The 21,925-nt window shown below is 36.5% G+C and overlaps 1 protein-coding gene across 2 annotated transcripts in view; it reads right to left on the bottom strand.

The window, feature by feature from the left end:
- Positions 1-727: 727 nt before the first annotated feature.
- RFX3 (regulatory factor X3) overlaps positions 728-21,925 on the bottom strand; it is a gene marked incomplete at its 3' end in the record, with an annotated part of 187,571 nt that continues 166,373 nt past the window's right edge. Inside the window, exons 16-18 of one of the 2 annotated variants that reach the window (XM_080709261.1) lie at positions 6,145-6,207; positions 5,165-5,207; positions 728-966 (exon numbers count right to left, since the gene is read on the bottom strand). In XM_080709261.1, coding sequence (XP_080565387.1) covers positions 728-966; positions 5,165-5,207; positions 6,145-6,207 — 345 coding nt within the window. The remainder of the gene's footprint in view (positions 967-5,164; positions 5,208-6,144; positions 6,208-21,925) is intronic. The other variant, XM_080709262.1, reaches the window with a different exon arrangement.

Below are 21,925 nucleotides of genomic sequence, written 5' to 3'. Positions count from 1 at the left end.
AATTCAATGTCTCATGGAAGCTTGCATTATTAGCATGGTCTAATAATTATGTACACAAATTATGTACATATTAGCATAATCTCTTGAAATTCTGTCATTTACTATGAACTGATAAATGCACAGCTTAATTTTTCTTCAGAGAAAAATAGATGACCTTCCCAACCCTCTAGCACTATAATAAAAATGCTCTGTATTCTCTCTGTACTCCAAAATGTTATCAAAATAGTGTGTTATGGTTCTGTCTATGAAAAGCACCTTTCAAAAGCAAATTTGATGCATCTGCTGCCAAATGGGCATGCCTCCAGTGTAAATCAAAGAAATTCATTTCTTTTGATATTTCACAGAAGTGCATCTAATTAAAAAAACTTACACATGAAATCATACACCAAGACTAACAATCAACAATATAATATTTTAAGCTACAAAAATGTAAATTACTTTTTAATTATAAGAAAACAAAAACATTGACATTAAGTGTTGTAAAAATCCTTCTTGACACCTGAAACTAAGGGGAAAAAAACTCATTATTAAGAGGCAAATAATTTGTTTATGTTAAAAAAAAAAACTGGCAAAATACATACACCCATTCCATTTCACAACTCCAAAAAGGTAATGTTCAGCACAGATAGAATTTGACAACAGTCGACCTTCAGGCTTGTTCAATTTTAAACTTAAGCCCAATATCAACAGGGTTAATGTAAGCTGGAAAAACACGCTGTGGTAATCTTTAGACTGCAGTGTACGTGTTTCCCGTAGCGCTGCACTGTCTGATAGTCTGAGTACTTGTGACGATGTGCTCGCTGTGGATGGGGTTCAGGAGGCTTGGCTGCACACCGCTCTCCAGGACAGGCTGCATGCAGCCCACCGGAAACGCCTGGCTCAGCTCTGTTTTCTCTCTTTTGGCTTGAGGCTCTGAAGAGTCATCCAGTTCTTCATCCATTTCACTTTCCACTTCGCTGCCTTCATCTGCACAAACAAACAATACCAGGCTACTATCAGAAGACAAATTGGAAGACAGCCATCAACATGTGCTTTAGAAACACTTTAGTATGGGACATCAAGATAGCAACTTCTTAGCTTTCCTCAAGGGATAAAGCTTGCAGGTTTTCCCTTCACAGGATTTTACTTGTATGTATCATTGCTGTATTAAGGGATATGTAATTCTTCCTGCACAGAAAAGATTATTTTTATCAATTTGTGATTAATTCTTTAGTAGCTCTTTTAAGGAGATCTTTGAAATTTCATAACGCTTTTATATTAAATAATGGTATAACTTATGGTATCACAGAATAGTAACTTTGGTATACCACCCTGCCTTTTGGAGAACATACTGAGCTGAATATATTAACTAAAAAAGATGAAAAGCTTTTATTTTCCTCCAAAAATATGCACTAAATAGAAATTTCCTCTGTGCTGACATTAATGTAGGTGAGAACTATGTCAATTCACATTACAACTACTGCATGTACAAGCAGGAGCTGCTGTGCACTTTCTGGTACACATCACTGTGGTAGATCACAGTAGTAAATAAACTTTTGCTATAAAAAAGATGAGTGAAACAGCAGTATCACATTAAAAGAATGCTCAAGGAATTTCCCCTCCAGGTAATGCCAATTCCATTAAATAGTGGAATTCAACTCTGTAAAATAAATGTGTTAAATAGTCACTGTTATTCCCTAATTTAAATATATTTTATATTGACAAAAATATTGTTTTAATAGAACATCATTTCTTTCCAGCCTGTATTGTTAAAATTAAAAAAATATAATAAAGAAGGCAAGATGATGCCCATATACACTTTACCACTTGGTAAGATTCTTCTCAGAAGAGTATAAAGAACATGTCTTATCAGTGATAATTTTTAAACACTGGGGAAGATATTTGTCTTATATATCTTTTTACTGCACTATCAATATGCTTTCTTTACAAAAAAGACATACATATGCTATCATAGGGCATTAATATATATCACTTAAAACTAAAATACATCTTCACATATTGTTAGGTGTTTGGCTTGTATAATAAGTCAATCCTCCTCTTTTATTTTATTCTCATAGATTAAGTATTCAACAAGCGTTTCTTTAGGTTGGACACTTTCTAAGTTCCATTGAGTTCCATTTGAGCAACACCCAAAGGAGAAGTCTGTTAACACAGAGTCTCATATAGATGGGTTTTTAACTTTCCTTCTCTTACTACCAACTGGGGCAAAGAGAGTTCCACAGGAAAGTGCTGGGTGTGGGGTAAAAGGGCCTCCACAACTAGTTGTATGGTCATCAGTCCCCCAGAAAGAGGTCTGAGAGATGGTATACTTGATTACAAAACTTGAGATTAACATGCACTAGCTAGAAATAGTGGTTTTGATGTATTAATAAATGAAAGAAATATTCTTGGATGAGGCAAATAGTATCTTGACCATTCTTCTTTACCTTTTTGGCCTCTGAAAAATGAACTTGCCAATTTTAGAGTTTGTCAGTATAAGCACGTTCAAAGGATTGGGTAGCTGCAGGGAGAGAAATACCTTTGATAGACATTTACTTCATTGAGGGGGAATGACTATAACTTAATTGTATGATACTCTTTATTTTGTTGTTCTGTCTGTATATAAGCCAAAAATGTTTGGAAGACTCCCCACACAAACTCTTAATGGTGTTAGTCTCTTAGGATTACTATTAAGTTTCCCTTTTTATAGCTTCACTTAATAAAAATAATTATGAATAACTATCAATTATATATTAATAAGATTCAGTGGGATAGTTCCATACATAATAACAGCATGTACTTATCACAACTAATTATCTACATTTTATTTTTGAAATTTTTATGCAGGGCCAGTATTTTATTATTAGGAGGAGAAAATCCTCATTTTTTTTTTTTTTTGACAAAGCCTACATAAACAATTAAGATTCCCAATCCTGTCTTTAGACCCTGAGTATGCCAAATGGGCTGAATTTCAGGAAGCCTTGGGCTGGGTGGTGAATGGGACCAAATTCACCACATCACGATAGTGACAAGTCACGTTGCTGCTCCACTTCCTTTCCACAAACTGAGAAATGATTGTCAAAATAATGAAAGGCAGCACTGCAAGGGAAAGCCATTTAGAAGCAGGTGGGGAAATGGAGAGGGAGTCGGGGAAGTTCTTTCATGCCCCTGAGTGCAGATGCAAATGGCAGCAAGCTAATGGGCTGCATAAGCTGAAGTCCTAGATCAGCTGGAATTCTACTTTTTTTTTTTTTTGGTACTGGAGATTGAACCCAGGGGCATTTTATTTCTAAGCTATAACACCAGTCCTTTTAAAAGATAATATTAATTCATTAATTAATTTATTTATTTGGTGGTACTGAGGGTGAAATTCAGAGGCTTTCTACCTCCAGGATATACTCCCAGACCTATTTTCTATTTTATTTGGAAACAGAGTCTCACTAAGTTGCTGAGAGCCTCACAAAGTAGCTGAGGCTGGCTTTGAACCTGTGTGATCCTCCTGTCTCAGCCTCCCAAGCGCGGGGATTACAAACATGTGCCACCACACCCAGCCTTTTAAAATATTTATTTATTTATTTATTTATTTATTTATTTATTTATTTATTTATTTATTTAGCGGGTCTGGGGATGGAACCCAGAGGCATTTGACCTCTGAGCTACACTCTCTCCCCTATTTTTTACTCTTTATCTTGAAACAGGGTCTCACTAAGTTGTGGAGTGCATCACTAAGTAGCTGAGGCTGTCCGTGAACTGCGATCCCCTGGTCTCAGCTGTACTTTTCTAATTTTGCTGCTGTGCTACTACATATTTTACTATAATAAGAATTAAAACATGCACAGTTGGCAAATAGATTTGATAGAGGGGACTTTGGCATGGCAGTGATGTTGATTTACACATGACTTTCCCCAGAATATTAATGTTTTCCATCCCAAATTTAAAAAATAAAACACTGAGTACCTGAGAACAGCCTGCTCTAGAGAACAGAACTGCACTTTGCAGATTGTTCAAGTACTTCTTCTAGTCTGTTTCCCTACTGTTTTCAGCCTGGATTGTCTGACAATCGTGTGGTTGTCTCCAGTCTTGCTCATTCTGTTCCTCTCTCTAGAAGTCAATAACTATAATAATTCTCTAAACCTAGATACCTCTCTTTTAAAGAAAGAACTATGTTTACTAAAGTATTTATTTACCAGAAAATATACACATTTAAAAAACTGTACTTTTTAAAAACCAGAAATGTTTCCATTTGTACTTTGCTTAGAAAGATTGGTAGGAATTTTTGTGCCCCATCCTAACTCCAACTTCCCCTATGCCTTCACAGTTCTCTTTATTTTATAGTTTTGTTGATAATTAGGTTATTAGGAATATGTATCATACATACATTATAGTATATTCTAGAATAGCAATGTTGGTTTAAAATCTCAGAAGTGAAGCTGAGCCTGGTGGTGCACACCTGTAATCTCAATACTTGGGAGGCTGAGACAGGAAGATCACAGGTTCAAGGTCAGCTTCAGTAACATAGCAAGACTCTCAGCAACCTAGCAATACCTTGTTTTAAAATAAAAATAAAAAATAAAAAGGGATAGGAGTGTAACCCGGAGGTAGAACACCCCTGGATTCAATCCCTGGAACCTACCCACCCACCCAAACACACACACACACACACACACAATTTTTTTTCTGAAGTGTATACATTATCCTCTGCATGCACACCACTAATAATCTTGCTTTTATAGTAAACTTCATTGCTACTTCTGAGTTCTTTTCCTATTGAAAAGTTGAGTGAATAAAGAAGGTGGCTGAAGACTCATTCCTTTTGCTTAGCTGGCCTTGATTAAAAATGCCTCACCTTGAATACAAATGTGTGGCCCAATTTTATTGATTTTCTCCAGAATTTTGGCCATGGTGAGAAATAATGTGTTATTTATAATGAACCTCAGACCAAAAGTTAAAAACTATTTTAAACTGGTTTTTAATTCATTTTTATCCATTTACTCTATCTCACATAAGGAAGGCACAGGGATGGAGTGAAATAATGAAGGATTCCAAAAGACACGACTGCCATATTCATAGGGAATTTGTATGCAACTTCCATAACCTCAGAGTGCTGGAGATGCGTGCCATATTTTCCTCTGAGAATTTATCAGTAAGAAAGTCCTTAACAATGTACACTACTTTCAGTTCTTACCTTTATCCAGATTTCCAGGAGATACAGCATTTAAATCACCAAACTGCAAAACAATAGTCATTTGAGCAACAGTTACTATTAGGCAGAATAAAATAATATTCTATCAGTCTGTGGTAAAACACCACTCTATGACTTTTTAAAACTATAAACTAGTGACCATTTTGATCTCTAACTACATAGGTCACATAATTTTCTGGTCAAACTTGTCAAATCTGAAGTTTAAATTATGTCACAATTTAGCTGTCTTTGCCTCTTTGCAGAAGGATAACAATTTTCTCTGCCTCCCATGCTACATCTTGCTTTTTATTATTTTAACTCAGCAATGAAAAAATAGAGACCTGGATGACCTATATGAAGATGGATGTGGTAGAATAAATTTGAAAAAGCTCAATCAAGCAGGAGACACAGTGCCACCCCAGGTATGTGGGCAGGGAGTTTAGCTGTAGTCTCTAGAGCAACATGGTCCGGAAGTTGGGCTAAACTCTATTTTCAAAGCTTTTATTACTGAAAATAAAAAACACTATAAGAATCCCAAAGTTGAGAGTATTCATTTTTATAAAATTTTAAATTTGAGATCCCTCTCTCATTGTTCCTGAGTATACTATTTACCAACATGGGTCCCGCTTTAAAAAAAAGTAAGGCATCTGATCATTACTAATGCAAACAAAAAGAGCTTATGACAATATGGAACAATTAATAACCTTCAGCTGAGATTGTATTTTCTACTTTGGTTCAACAGCTTGATGATTAATTTTACAGCAAAAATGTACAGTTTGAGCATCTCAGGGTGAATAAAGATGGATACACTAAATAAAAAACTGAATAGCAAAGGTAACGCAGCTAATCTGAAAAAGGTGAAGTAAAATTGCAAAATATCCACTTTTTAAAATGTCAAACATTACTTTTAAGGTAGTAAGTCATTATTAGAAATTCAGATTTCTCAACAGACTTAGAAAGGATGAGACAGAAAGTCTACTTACATTCGGAAGTTTGCTTATAAAGAGTTCCATGATAGGAGTATTTTTTTCATCTACAAGGTATGTCTATAAAGTAATAAAACTGATCTTATTTTGCAAACATACACACATTGTTTTTTTTTTTCTCCCCACCTAACAAGTACCATTCTTCATAGTAGCTACCTTGGGAGCTTGTACATTTGTTCCAACATCCAGGATTCTGGAATTCCTCCTTGACAATCAATTTTGAGAGTCAGTTCATGTGTCATTCAAGAAAGCCCATATTGTTAACATATATCCAATTTTGACTCCAAATTTTACACACTGCATTCTGAGATGACTTCACCAAAATTGAATTCATCTTATTGGTGATTTAGGATATTTAAAATCACATGTCATCTTGCATTTTATGATTTCTTAGCGTTTCAGAGCTGGTTTTACAAAGTGGCATTCCACACCTTTTGTTAAGCTGTGGCAGCTCTACTGGAACAAGTGTGCAGTCCCCTAGGTGACTGCTCTGAAGGGGCAAAGGCACTGCCTGGATACGTAACTCCAAGAATATGTGCTTGAAAGTCCCTGCCATTTACTTTATAGTCATGTCTCACTGGGCAACCAATAGAGAGCCATAAATACTGATTTGCTGTTTTATGTTGTTCCTGATAATTTGAGGGAGACCTTTGTGGAAGTCTAAAAAAAATACTCAGTGTAAGTTATGTAGGATTTCTTAAATCACAAAATATAATCTAAGCAACAAAACACGAAAGGGATTATTTTTCCATTTTCCATATTATTTACATATTTTAGAATTATAAGCAAAGAATGTCCAAAGCTGAAGGATTATTTTTAGGTTTTCTAATTGATACAATACAGTAAGATTTCTATTTATTAAAAATAAATATTTAATAACATTTAAGATCCAGTTCTTGAAACAAGTTGGCAGTGATAATTCCAACCACATATTTATACTAATGAAAAGGGAGTGCAGATCGAGTATTCTGATCTGAAATATTTGGAAGCAGAAGTGCTTTTAGATTTCAGATGTCGGACTACTTGCATATCATTATGAGATACTTTGCATATGGGACCCAAGTCTAAACATAACATTCATTTATGTTTCATATACACCTTATACATATAGCTATAGCCTACAGGTAATTTTATACCATCTTTTTGTGCATATGAGTTTTGACTGTGGCTCAGCACATGTAGTCAGGGGTAGCATTTTTCCACTTATCCTGGAATATCAGTGCTCATAAAGTTTCAGATTTTGGAACAATTCTGATTTAGGATTTTTTTTGGGATTAGGGTTGTTCAATCTGTATTTTACTTATTGCTGAAAGATCTCTAACCATTGTTTGTAACTAAATTATTTTTGTGACTGGTGGCTAATAAGAGCATACAAAGTGGTTAGATAGTATATGAAAAATTTCTTCAAAAGAAACATTGCTTTTAGTTGTTCCTTAACCCTGAAAACATGACAAGTACCTCAATTCAAACATTTTTTCTTAGACAGTTGCTACTTAATCTGAATAAATATATTTAACTATTCATGATGCTGAAAATAAAAGCCCACACAAATGAAATCTAAGTGACTATCATTGTCATTAGTAAAATAATACACCCATACTAAATGCTGGGTGCTTGGTACTATATTCGGTGCTGGACAATATACAGAGTCTCAGAGACATTGTCAATGGCTCATGATATCTCTGGGATTACTTAAAGCAAATGTTAACCATACATTTAAAAGTAAAAAATCTTGGGAAGAGGAGGTAAGATTTTAATATCCCATATATGAAAGTAAAGGTTTTTATATATTTTAATATGTGAAGTACATAGGTGTTTGTGTATGTGTGTATGTGAAATTATAGGGGTAAAACCACTTTGCTTCTACAGATGGGCTGAGTAAGATTCAGAGGCTCAGTTCATTTGCTCATTTGTCCTATCAATATTTACTGAGAGCTTACTACATGCTGGGGACTGTTTCAGCCACTACTAGTCAAATCAGTTGGGAAGTATTCACCCCTTATAAAGGTGACTATTGGAAGTCACTTCTCTTACAAAGGGCAGGAAGGCTACCAGGCAAATGAGGCCACCTCAGAAACCTCAGGGAAGGCTCAGAAGCATGGGTCAAAGGCATGGAAGTGGAAATCATCCACACAGGTTCATGGCTTAAATAGCAGGTCAAAGCATCAGACAGGAAGGACATGAACAGAGGCAAGGAAGACTGAGAGTGTGCACAAGGAGGGAGTGCCAGGGAAGGCAGACAGATGACAAGTGCAAGGAGATGGAGGCTGGCACAAATCAGAAACAGGAGGAGGAAGTGATAAAAGATCTGGATAAAAAAATAAGGAGGCTCACAAGAAAGCTGAGGAATTATTGTAAACGACAGCTCCAGAAATTGGAGAAACCTACTGTTCTGTAATTTCCCCTGTTGCACAAAAGATTGGAGGGGGTTACTATTCATTAATGTGACATCTCACCATATAAAAAGTACATTTGTAGTTCAGTATATGGTATGATTTATTTCAAATATTTTAACCTCAGGTTCACTTTATTAATATTAATTTCTTGAAGCTTTTCCTAAATCTCCTTCCCTGTTGCCCCCAATCACTGCATCATGCTCAGTTCCATCAAAACACCTATCACCACCTGTAGAAACCTGAAATTTTTGCTTTGTTTGCTCATCGAATAACTGTCTTCACAGCCATGACTGTGTCATGGAGTAGAAACCTTGTTTGTTCTCTTCAGGAATGTATTCTAGAACCTAGTATAGTATTTGATATTAAAGGCTAAGTAAAGCCAGACGTGGTGGTATATGCCTGTCATCCCTGTCTTGGGAGGCTGAGACTGAAGGATCACAGGTTTGAGAAGAGCCTCAGAAACCAAGTGAGACCCTGTTTCAAAAACAATAAATAATTAAATAAAATAGGGCTGGGTGTAGCTTGGGGCTAAAATGCCCCTGACTTCAATCCCTTGTACTCCTCTTCCACACACAAAAAAGGTTAAATAAATACCTACCAATTAATGTATTTAGTGCCTCATTTTAGCTTCATCAAAACATATGCATTTAGCAAGGCAGAAAGTCTAGGTTTCACCCTACAGTTATTGAAGATGATTGTATAGGATCTATACAATGTCCTATACTAAATATGGTGATATTACATTTAAGATGAGATATCCTGGATCTTGGTTAGCAGAGGGGTTTGGGGAAGAAGGGAGAAAGGGAAGGAGGGAGATAGGGAGAGAGACAAAGATATCCACACACAGAGAAAGGAATATAAATTAAGGAATTTAGAAAGTTCTCTGAGATAGAGAACATAAGACATTCAATGTCTATGGAATTATACTTCTGCCAGCTAGCCCAATAAATAAAAACATTCTAAAGTAAAAACCAGAATGGATCATAGACAAAGTATGCCTGTTGTTTACGAGAAGAAAGCTTTTCCATCCTAAATGCCAAATTCCTCTGGGTCCTAATTAAGGGTCGTAATAATGAAGGCCCTCCTGGACAATAGAAGACGAAGAAAATGCACAGTCAAGGCAGATAGTGGCAGTCTCAATTCACAATTCACGATGAGATTAACAAAGGTCAGCAAGTGTGCACTGGTGATCAGACAGCATAGCCAAGAAACTATGGGCAGGATCCCTGAGAGGCTCCACGTGTGACTGACCATGGCCAGCAGCCAAGGAGCAGTTCATTACAGAACTCTGAAGCCTGTTATCTGTCTCTGAGCCTAGACATCTTGAGAAGAACCTGGCTCAGCCAGGAAGCAGCCCCCATATGCACTTCCTGCATTCAGCAGCAGCGCACCTTTCCTAGGGAGGAAGAAAAGTCCTGTGCTGTAGCCCCTGGGCAGTGAAACAAAGCAGAAAAAGTCAGGGAGGGATCTCAGCTCTGCAGGATGTGTGGGAGGGGGCAGAGCTTTGAGAGTAGAAGGAAAGAGTTCAGGGTTTGGGATGAAACCTGAGGTGTCCCCTCATCCTTAGGGACAGCTTCCCATTTGGAATATTTTACTCCATCCTGAAGAGCAAGGATTTGTGAGTAATCATAACCACTTTTATGCTATACATAATTCTTTTTATGCATAAACATTGCTTGCTATAAAAGTCTGAAACATGTTTTCCTATAGTTATTACTATTTTTTTTTTTTTTGGTACTGGGCATAGAACCCAGGGGCATGCTACCTCTGAGCTACACCCTCAACCCTATTTTTTATTCTTGATTTTGAAACAGGATCTCACTGAGTTGCCAAGGGCCTCACTAAGTAGTAGCTGAGGCTGTCTGTGAACCAGGATCCTCCTATCTCAGCCTCCCAAATGCTGGGATTACACGCCCAGCTCTATAGTTTTACTTGGTTCTTTCCAAAGAACACATCACATAATGCCTGGCACAGGAAGCATTTAACAAGGGATCACTGCCATTACTGTAATTATCATCATCTCCCAAGAACTGTAGACCAGACACACAGGGGTCAGTCTGACTCCACTGCCCCATGTCCTGTGAGGACAGCAAAAGAACTATATCTTACTCAACTGTCCTCTTAACAAGGAAAAGCTATCTTAAGATGGGCAGCCAGGTGAACATCCCACATATATACAGCACCTTAAGACTCTCCCCATTAATATTATGGACTTACAGAGAGATATTCTGTAGGGAGGCGAGGAATAGAGTTTCCCCCCTTCAGCATGAGGTTTTAGCTAAGAAAGCCCTTTCCCCTATTAGGATATAGAAATTAAGACATAGAATTAAGACATAGATTTAGGACATAGAACTAAGAATATAGAATATGATGGTAGCATATAGAGTTACAGTTAAGATAGAATAAGGTTAAGAGTGATGTTAGAAATATAAGGTAATTACATATAGAAAGCAATAATTGGTAGAATTTTAGTTGAATGACAAGTTCCTGTTTTTATTAATAATTTGAATGCTCTAAGCAATAAGTGGTAGGATTTTAGTTGATTGGTAAGTTCCTGTTTTTATTAATAATCTGCTTGCTTCTGGCTTCTGTAAATTGCTTACGCATAGGATTGGAGAATGCTTGGATGAAGTTTTTTAAGTTAGTCCCTGTTTTTATTAATCTGCTTGCTTTTGGCTTCTGTAAATTGCTTATGCATAGGATTGGAGAATGCTTGGATGAAGTTCTTTATCTTAAGAGTGATCTTTATGTTTGAAATGTTTTAAAAGTGATTTTTGATGTTTAAAGTGCTTTTGAAATACACATAAAGGCTATAGAAAGTCTAAATAGTTTTATAAGTTCCTTTGCTCTGAGAGGCTTGTAACTTCCTTAATTTATTAGGAAACATCTGTTAGTCAGGCAGCCCCTGAAGCACGGGGGCATACCCCGCCTCAGACTCTTGGCGGGCAATGACGTAGAAAGGCAGCTCTTTGAAATTATTTGCTGTGATTTAGATGTGTGTGTGCTTGTTTTAAAAATTATTGGCTGTACTTGTTTACCAATTTATTTGATTGGACGTATCCTGTTCTTGGCGGGCTCTGACATATGTAAACACTCCCTATTCTGGCTATAAATTCAAAGCCCTCAGTGAGCTCGTCGTCGAGCCTCGACCACACCCCCTCACCTGCTTAAGGGACTGCGGCTTGGCCAGGGCAACTCTCTGGCGGCCTATAACTCCCTGAAGGGTACTGGGTGGTTAGTGTCTTGGTCTCGACCCCTGGCTTGCCAGGACAGAGCTGCAGCACAATAAACCCTGCTTGATTTTACATCTCTTGTGAGTCCTTCGTTATTTGGGATGGTGGGCAAGTCTCGAACTCTTCAATTTTCTGCTCTCTCTCTCTCTCTCTCTCTCTCTCTTTCTCTCTCTCTCTCTCTCTCTCTCTCTCTCTCTCTCTCTCTGTTTTTTAAGATATTAGATGTTTAAGTCTAAACTCACTATGTCAACTAAATTAACACACACACACGCACACGCACACACACACACACACACACACACACACAGCTGGTCAAAAAACAGGGGCTAGCAAACCTTTTCAATAAGGGTCAGATAGTAAATATTTTAGGCCTTATGATCCATAAGGCATAGATAACAGGTAAATGAAAAAGTGTGATTGAGTCCTAAGACTTTGTTTACAAAAACAGATGATGGGCTGGATTTTGCCTGTAGGTCATTGTGCCTGAGGTAAAGAGCACTGACTAACGGCCTGCTCCAGCTAGTGAGCAGTGAAGGGAAGCGCTCTTATCTTTAAGGAACCTCTAAGGACCTTGACCACTGCAGGAACGGGGAACCAAGACAAGGTCATGCATAAGTCATGTATTGACTAGTAAAGGCTACCAAATTTAAAACAAGGGTCATCTTTTAAAGATGGAAGCTAGAAAAATAATCTTCCTTTATTCTCTAGATACTTGCATAAATAACAGACTGAGGTGGTCGTGGTGGTGGTGAAGTTGTTTTCTGTTTGTTTTGTTTGCAGTACTGTGGATTGAATCTGGGGCACTCCACTACTGAGTCACATCCCTAGTCCTTTATAATTCTGTTTGTTTGTTTGTATGTTTGTTTTGCAGTACTAGGGATGGAACCCAGCAGCATTCTACCTCCAAGCGACATCCCCAGCCCTTTTTTTAATTCTTTATTTTGAAACAGGGTCTCAGTGAGTTACAAAAGCCCTCACTAAGTAGCTGAGGCTGTCTGTGAACCACTATCCTCCTGTCTCAGCTTCCTGAATGCTGGGATTACAAGTTTGCACCACCACACCCAGTTTATGATTTTATTCTCCCTAAGTTCCCTGGGCTGGCCCTGGACTTGTGATCCTCATGCTTCAGCCTCCTGAGTAGAAAATTTGGTGTTCATTTGTGTGAATTAGTGGAAGAGGGGGGAAGTCTAGGATGAGAGGACAGAGTTGTAAGACAACTGACAGGGAAAAGATTATGTTTGTCAATAATTCAGATGGAACAAGCTTTCCTAATGGGAAATTTGTTCCAATTTGAGTGGTAGGTGAAGATGTAAGGAGATAGTTCCAGATAAGAATGGGATCATCAATGGAGAAATGACGGTGAGATGTATGGCAAGGAGTGTAGAAAGCAAGCAGAAAAACACACCAGAGGAAGAGTCCACAATCAGCAGGTCATAACCAAGCAGTGTCCATTCAGAGCAATGCAGCAGGGTCATACTGCAACAGCTTCCTGTTGCTACTGAAACAAACTGCCACAAACTTAATGGATAAAGCAATGCAAACTTAGTATCTTATGGTTTTGGAGTCAGATCTCCACAATGGATTTCACTGGGCAAAATTCCACATGTTAGCAGGTTGTGTTCTTTTCTGAGAAAGGAGAATCTTTTTTTTTTTTTTTTCCTTTACCAGCTTCTAGAAGTAGCTCACATTCCTTGGTGTGTCCCCTTACCCTCGTGAGGTCCAGTCTCCACACCTTGTACCACTTTGACACTGATTCTTCTGCCTCTTTTCTACTATTACAAACCCTTGTAATAGTGGGTCATTGGGCCCATTCAGATACTCCAGGATAATCCCTATTCTCAGGTCAACCAACTTACTTCTATCTGTAGTCTAATAAATCTCAGGGATTGTAATGTGAATATTTTTTGGGGCCTACTGCATTGTTTTCCATACATCTAAGTTAGTTTTAAAAACATCACATTTGAGTGAAACAACATTACATTTTTTCCATAGTACTAAAGGAAACACACCCCTTAACTATTTAGGACATAGTAATTTTTCCTCAATTCCTTTTTGTTTTTTTAAAGAGTATTTTCATTAGTGCATTGCTCTTATACATCAGTGAGGTTCAAAGTGGCACGTGCATGTTCACAGCTCTTGGTATACTTCCTTCCACACCCGACCCCACTCCCCACTCCTTGTACATGTTAGTGGAATTGGGAGTGATATCTTTGTATATTGCTGTAGTATTATTTGAACTCTCTTTCCTCCACACTCTTCTCCCCTCTCCAATTCCTTCCCCCAGCCCCTGATATTGTTGTACAGCTCTCCCTCATTTTGACTGAATTCCCTTTTGTTTCCTATTTTCTCTCTAGTTTTACCACATGAGAGAAAACATATAAGCCTTAACTTTCTGAAACTGGCTGAGCTCATTTAGCAGAGTATTATCCAGTTCAACCTATTTTCCTACAAATGATATGATTTGCTCCGTTTTTGCTGAGTAGAATTCCATTGTGTGTTTATAACACATTTTTTATATACTCATCTGTTGATGAATATCTAGGTTGGTCTACAATTTGATTATTGTGAGTTGTGTTGTTATAAATATGAGTATATATGTATCACTATAGTATTCTATAGTATTCTGACTTGAATTATTTTGGAAAGGTAGTGAGGAGTGGTATAGCTAGTGGTGTAATCATACGGTGGTTCCATTTCTAGTTTTTTAAGGAACCCCCATAATGATCTCTAGAGTGGTTTTACTAATTTACAGTCCCACCAGCAGTTTATGAGTTCCTATTTCTCTGCATTATTCCAAGTATCTGTTAACTTTTGTATTCTTGATGATTGCCATTTTAACTGTACTTAAGATGGAATCTCAGTGTAGTTTTGATTTTTCTTTTCCTGATTGCTAAAGATATTTAATATTTTAAGATTTTATTATCCACTGTATTTCATCTATCCAAAAGTGTGTATATAGTTCAAATGTCCATTTTTACTGTTGTTTTTTTGGTATTAAATTTTTGATTTTTTTAATATATTCTAGATATTGGTCCTCTATCAAAGGTAGAGCTGGCAAAGATTTTTTCCCATTCCATAGGCTTTCTCTTTATACTGTCGGTTGTTTCCTTTGATGCACAGAAGCTTTTTAATTTGATGTCATCCCATTTATTAATTCTCAGTTTTATCTTCTGAGCTTTATTGAGAAAGTCTCTACCAGTATTTATATGCTGGACAGTTAGCTCTATGCTTTTTTCTAGTAATTGCAAAGTTTCTGGTCTGTTTTTTTCTTTTTCTCTAGGGGTGGAGTAGGGTGTAGGGTGATAGTTGGGAATCAACTAACCTATTATGATGTATTTGTCACTTAGGACATCTGTACTTTATTTTCACAGATTATGAGTTCTATATACAACTTCCTACTATTCTGAAATTTTTTGCAGCATGCTTTTGTGTGTGGGTGTATTGTACTGGGAATTGGATTCAAAGAACCTAAGGCATTTATCAGGATCACAAAGCTGAAAGTTGTTAATGCTGCAAAAAGAAGTCAATGTGGAGAATGATGTGGAGATCAAGAGCAAGTAAACTAAAAGCTTTAGGGGTAGCCAGGCCAGAATATCCTAAACTCTATATTCAAATGAAGGTTTTTTGAGCAGCTCCAACGTTACAATCATCTTCTAAGGAATAGGAAACATCTTGATTTCTTGACAGTTTCATGAGAACCAATTCATATCATTAGCTATATCTAAGAAGCCACAAAGACCTTCAAAAGTCCTCTTCAGTTAGTATCCTCTGATGATTTTGTGATGATCAATGCTGTACAGTTTTGCAGCCAGATGCCAATGTGATGGCATGTAATTAGCTTAAAAAAGGGGGATGCAAGCCACATATATAGCAGAGTCCAAAAGTAAACTTTACCTCATATTACCCTACACATTCCTGCTAATCTGGGGACTATATGATAATCGTAGCTGATAGGCCAAAGAAATGATCAGAAAAGACTACTTATTGGGGGCTGTCAGCTCCTTTAGGAGCAGTTTACATAGATTCAGAATAGAGTGAAGTTCTGGGCTCATACTGCAGACTACTGCTGTCAGCAGTGGTAAACACACACACACACACACACACACAGATATATATATATATATATGTAGCAAGAAAATATGTATATGTATATATTTTGCCAGTTTCTGCCAATGAGTCATTTGCTCTAGGAATGAAGATGTTTAAGCTGTCATAGGCACTAAAAAGAGACTATATAATTTTCTGAGGTTGCTTCTACCTTCTAGTTGGAATAACATGTCTCTTTGGAACTTACTTTCTTTTTCCAATTGCACACTCTCTATATAATCTTTTCTCTCCATTATATAGGCACTTACAAAACCTTTCATTCATTCCTACTAGTTAAGATTTAATTAAAATCTAGCTATGATGTCTAGTTAGGCCTAATTATGTTTATGCGTCTTCTCTAATGTTAGCATTTTCTTTTCTAATTGACTTATTTCTCCATTCTATTTTGTTGGTTGTGCTTTTCAAAGCATTGAATTAGTTTGCCTCTGATTATCACTTTGGCTATATACCAAAGATTGCTGTTAGATTCTTTGTAATTCCATAAATCATTTGACTCAACATTCAAAAACTGTCTGCAGGCTATTTTTCTGTTACAATACAGTGTTATTAAAGCCTGCATTGTGTTTTATGTTGTCTGCTATATTTATCTTAACTTCTGAGTTCATCTTTATATGGTCAAAAAATGATGGTCTAATTGTACACATTGTTACTTGAATTGTCAGTGCAGAATCAATTTTGAAAGAATCTAAATCAGAGTATAAAGCAATCAAATGCAGTCCTGAGTAATACATATAATGTAAATATTTATATATTTAATAAAGGGAAAAGAAATGGAACTGAGATCAGATACCTACTATGTGCCTACCTGCTTGTCTATCCATCTCAGCTACCTAAATACTAGCTTGCCTAATGTATTTTTCACAATATCTCTGTGAAGAAATGGTCCTTAAGTGCTTATTGTTGATGTGAAAATGAAGACTCAAGCAAACATATACATATTTATTATATATATGCTTCTATCCATATAACATACTTATTCTTTCTCAGATTGCTAAGATGTTAAATGGGAAATATAGCATGTTCAAGTGTGGCATATAGCACTGGAAGAACAACATAGGATGTGGACCAGCCTGGCCTGTCTTGAATCACAATTTTACCACTTTTAGGTAAGTCATTCCTGACAAGTTAAACTCTTTGGGCCTTAGATTTCCTTACATATGAAACAGACAGGGTTAACACAAGGCTAAATATGCTCATGTTTTCAAAATAGCTAAAACAGTGCTTCTACCAAGTTATAGTCTCTTCTAAATTAATTTTCAAATGCTGTTAAAAAAAAACCCCTAGAATTCCATTCAATAGCCATAAAATGATGCATTTCAAAATGAAACGCCTCTAGCTGAGTGGGGCTATAGAAAGCACAGACTGAGGCTGGAATTATGCCTTAGGCTTAGCGTTAAAGTCAACGACACTATAAATTCAATCTAGGGCTAGAGTTGAAAGTCAGTTTGCATACCGACTAAGGCATTTATGATGTAAGCAAATACCACGAGAAAGGCTAGTCTGACTACTGAGAAAATGTGTAGATGTATATTTGCTGGTATGATGGAGATCATGCATCTGGAAACCGCTGATGAACTCAAACAGCTAATGTGTAAGTCTTGGCCTAACCAACTGCATCTCTCTCTGTACTTCTAAGAAGTTTAAAGAAGAAATAAGGCTCTTTAAAACTTTCCTCACAGAAGCAGGAAGATTATTTACATACAGATTTGGCAAGAGGAAATAACGATAGTCAATATTTATGCCCCAAACATAGATGCAGCCACTTTTATAAAACAAACTCTTGGTGACATTAAGTCACACATAGATTCCAATAAAATAACACTGGGAGACTTCAACACTCCTCTCACACCACTAGACCTAAAGAAAACCATAAACCAAATGAACCTATTAGACAAATATAGAATATTCTACCCAACCACAGCAGAGTTCACATTTTTCTCACTTGCTCATAAAACCTTCTCCAAATAGACCATATCCTGAGCCACAAAGTAAGCACTAGCGAATTCAAAATGTGACATACTCCCCCACACCTCTTTTCAGATCATAATGGAATGAAACTAGAAATCAAATATAAGAAGACCTAGAGTAACCACATAAATATGTGGAGACTGAATACCACACTGTTGAATGAAATGGGTAATTGAAGAAGGAGTGAAATTAAGAAATTTCTAGAAACAAAAGAAAATAGAACCACATAATATCAAATGAGTCCTCTGGGACTCTCCCAAATACATTCTACAAATTTAACATCACATTAATACCAAAATGAAATAAAGACAGCTTAAGAAAACTACAGGACTCTATTGTTGATGAACTTAGATGCAAAACTGCTAAACAAAATACTAGCAACGCACATTCAAAATTACATCAAGAAAATCATACATCATGACCAAGTAGGATGCAAGTCTGGTTCAACATACAAAAAACAATCCATGTAATATATTATATAAACAAAACCAAAGACAAAAATCATTTTAGTAGATGCTGAAAAAACATTTTGCAAAACCCCAAACTTATTTATGTTAAAAGTACTGCAAAAAATAGAAGAAACATACCTTTCCTTCATAAAGGCAATATACAATAGGCTCTGCCAACATTAAATGGGGAAAAACTTCAAGAATTCCCCCTAAAAACAGGAACAAGATAAGGATGTTTATTATCACTATTTCTTTTCATCATAGTACTTGAGACTCTAGCCAGAGCATTAAGGCAAGAGAAAAAATCAAAACAGTACAAATAGAAAAAGAAATTTAAACTATCCGTATCTGCAGGTGACAGAATACTATACTTCAAAGACCAAACAAACTCAACCAAAAGCTTATAGAACTCTTCAACAAATTCAGCAAAATATCTGGATACAAAATCAATCTTAAAAAAATCAGAAACTTTTCTGTATGCGAAAACATAAATCCACTGAAAAAGAAATCCAGAAAACACTTCCACTTAGGATATCCCACAAAAAATAAAATAAAATAAAATAAGATAAAATAAAATAAAATAAAATACAATACAATACTTGGGAACAAAGCTAAACAAGGAGGTAAAAGACCTCTCCAGATTATTACTCCTGTTTTCTCAGACTCCAGAATTCCCTTCCCAAAGACCCTGAATTCCTTCTCAGGTCTGTGGAAATCTACCCTTCAGAGGAAAGAAGGGATAGCTGGGACAGCTGTTTGCAAAAGGTAGAACAACTTAAACAATGGTTTCAGACCACAGACATGAGCACAAAGCCACTCACAGCATAAGGTTTGGGGAATGATGCATAAGAGAAGAGAAGTATTTTGGGGCCAGAGGCTGACTACATCTATGTCACAATTTTCTGGCACAGAACTAGAAGGAGATGGAAAATGTGACATTTAAACTCAGCCTTCCCAATTACTAAGATATATTTGTCAGGGTAGGTAGAGAAAACAGATTTATTTATAGTTTGTTTCTCAACTTCTAAAATATTTAAACATGGTACTCTGGTCCCTACAAATGTTAGAGCTGGAACTGTAAGCATATCCTTTATTCAAACAAAACTATGGATAGAATAGAAAAACATGGCATTAACTCATTATATCAGAGGACTAGAATTCAGTTTTGATTATAACACTTCTGTGTTGGAATATCATTGACTGGAGAGACAATGGGGTGTGGGCATGGGAATTGGAAAAGTGTTTTCTTTATATCAAGAAAACCTTTATGATGATCATGACTCGTGTTTGAAACATCTGTACTATCATCACAGTAGGCCCATATTCTTTCAGAGATTCTCTTTTTTATGATATTTTTATAGAAGTGTGTTTTAGTACAATAATGGTCTAAAGAAAAGCAAAAACCATTCCTATGAATTAAAGAGCCTTCTCACCTTAAACAAAGGCTACCTGTGTCTAAGAACAAAACTACCATAAAGTCAATGTCACAATCAGAGCCACTAAGGCCAGGACCAGGATAACAGAGGACTAGAGTACAGTGAAGACCAGCAGATGAAGATGTCAAGCTTATCCTATGCCAGGGAATCTTTGACACCCAGCTTTCTCTTTGGTTGAGGCTGCTCATGCAGCTTCCAGAACAACTGTTTTCTAAACAACCTAGGGGTGGGCTTTACTGAAGAAGACTATGCTGAGATTTCTCTCCTGACATCTACAGTGGCCATTTTAGTTGTTGACATGTTTTAAGGAATATTGAACTTCTGTCTTTGTTCCCACTTCCAGCTATCTAACTGTATGTACATTAAAAAACCTAATATCTGGCAGAGATTCTTTGAAGTCATCTAGGTAAAAGGTAACTTCTTGGTTTTGCAGCTTTATTTTCCTGAGGAAAAGAAATCTAGCATATTAATCATGAAATTCAATGATAAGTCCAAGTTGATAGTCTGTCTTTCCACCATTCCTTTGTATTTCCTTTCTTGAATGATTATTTCTTTTTTTATTGGTGCATTGTAGACATACATCTTAATGGAGTTCAAGAAGGTAGAGGTATACTTGCACACATCACTCATTTAACCCTTCCCCTGTTCCCTCTCCCCTCTCCCCTTCTTATGTTTGGCCTAGTGACTGACTGATATATTTGTGCATTATAGGTATTGGTACATTATAGTCTCTCATCTAATGCAGATCATCGTGATAGCAACAGACACGCACACACCACTTGGTGGGCTTTCCTCCCACCTTTCCCATACAGGACACTGACTGGTATTCTCACATATGTACAGTGTCAATGGAAGTGATTACTTCATTTTAGTGTGGGATTGTGTTTAGACTTCAGTTTTAAGCAAAGTTATCTCCATTCCCTGCAGAGAAAGAGAGGAGAGGTTATAGCTCAGAGCCACCAAGAAAGAAAGGAAGTTAATGAACAAGAAGAAAGGAAGCTAATGGACAGGGCTGAGGAGTCAAGAGGCTCTTTTTCTCAAAACCCAAGGGGAAAAAGGAACAGAATGACAAACCAGGAGGAAGGAGGAAAAACAGTACAGTTTCTGCAGAGTCAATTTTTAGGAACTTGGAGGATGACGGTACACAAGAAGGGCCTCTCTTCTATCTCTCATCAGGGGTAACTTTTATAATTTATTTTCAAGTTGTTGGGAATTATGCTAATGTAGAGGAGCAGATTTACATCTGAAACTAAACTACAAATTCTCAAAAATAATTTTAATTTAGGTTTGGTCTGTGGGTGGGTATGAAAGAGTTGAAGGGTGTAATTTGTTGTTGTTGCTTTCTGACAGATTTGGCTTCCCAACTATAATTTGCTTAAACTAATATTTAATTTGGTTTGTATATTCTAAACATCTACTAACAAAAAGTGGGAGGGGGAAGGGTGGCAGGAGTATCAAGAGACATCCTGCAAGGCAGAGTAAAGAACCCTGGAACAAAATAATAAAAGCTTATATCCTAGGCATCTGGTCTAACATTGTGAGAGAATGAGTGTGCATACATGTGTATGTGTTTGGGGGAGTACACTACAGATAAAGACAAATAAATAAAATAAATACTCACTGTTCTGACAGTACATACAGAATTTCTGTGGTAAAAAATTTTAATGTGATTTAAACCATCTGTGTATTTGGAGTCCTACTTTCTAAAGTGAGTTCTTCCATTTGCTACATTTGATTTTGGGCAATTTTCAGCCTTATTTTCTTCAATGGTATAAAGGAGATGCTAATTCATCTTTTACAAGTGTTTAGTGAATATGAAATAGGAATGTAAAACGCCTACCACACTGATTGCACCATGTCTGACCTCAACTTTTCATAAGTATTTCATACATTTTCTCAGCTACTACTGTTCCAAGATGTTTTTCTTACAAAAACTCAATGTATAATACAATTAATTCCTTTTAAAGTACTCTCTGTAACAAGTCTATTGTTCCACAGACAAATTCTCAGTATATCTCCTATTGCTTTAGAATAATGCCCCTAAAATTTGTTTTTCTTTGGTTTGATTTTACTTTAAGCATCTATCTATTTATTATTTATTTATTTATTTATTTATTTATTTATTTATTTATTTATTTCGTGGTATTGGAGTTGGAACCCAGGGGCTTTCTACCTCCGGGCTACACTCC

The sequence above is a fragment of the Muscardinus avellanarius genome (assembly GCF_963383645.1).
Source record: "Muscardinus avellanarius genome assembly, chromosome: 13".
NCBI classification, from domain to species: Eukaryota; Metazoa; Chordata; class Mammalia; order Rodentia; family Gliridae; genus Muscardinus; species Muscardinus avellanarius.
This window is presented reverse-complemented; position numbering and strand designations above follow the sequence as displayed.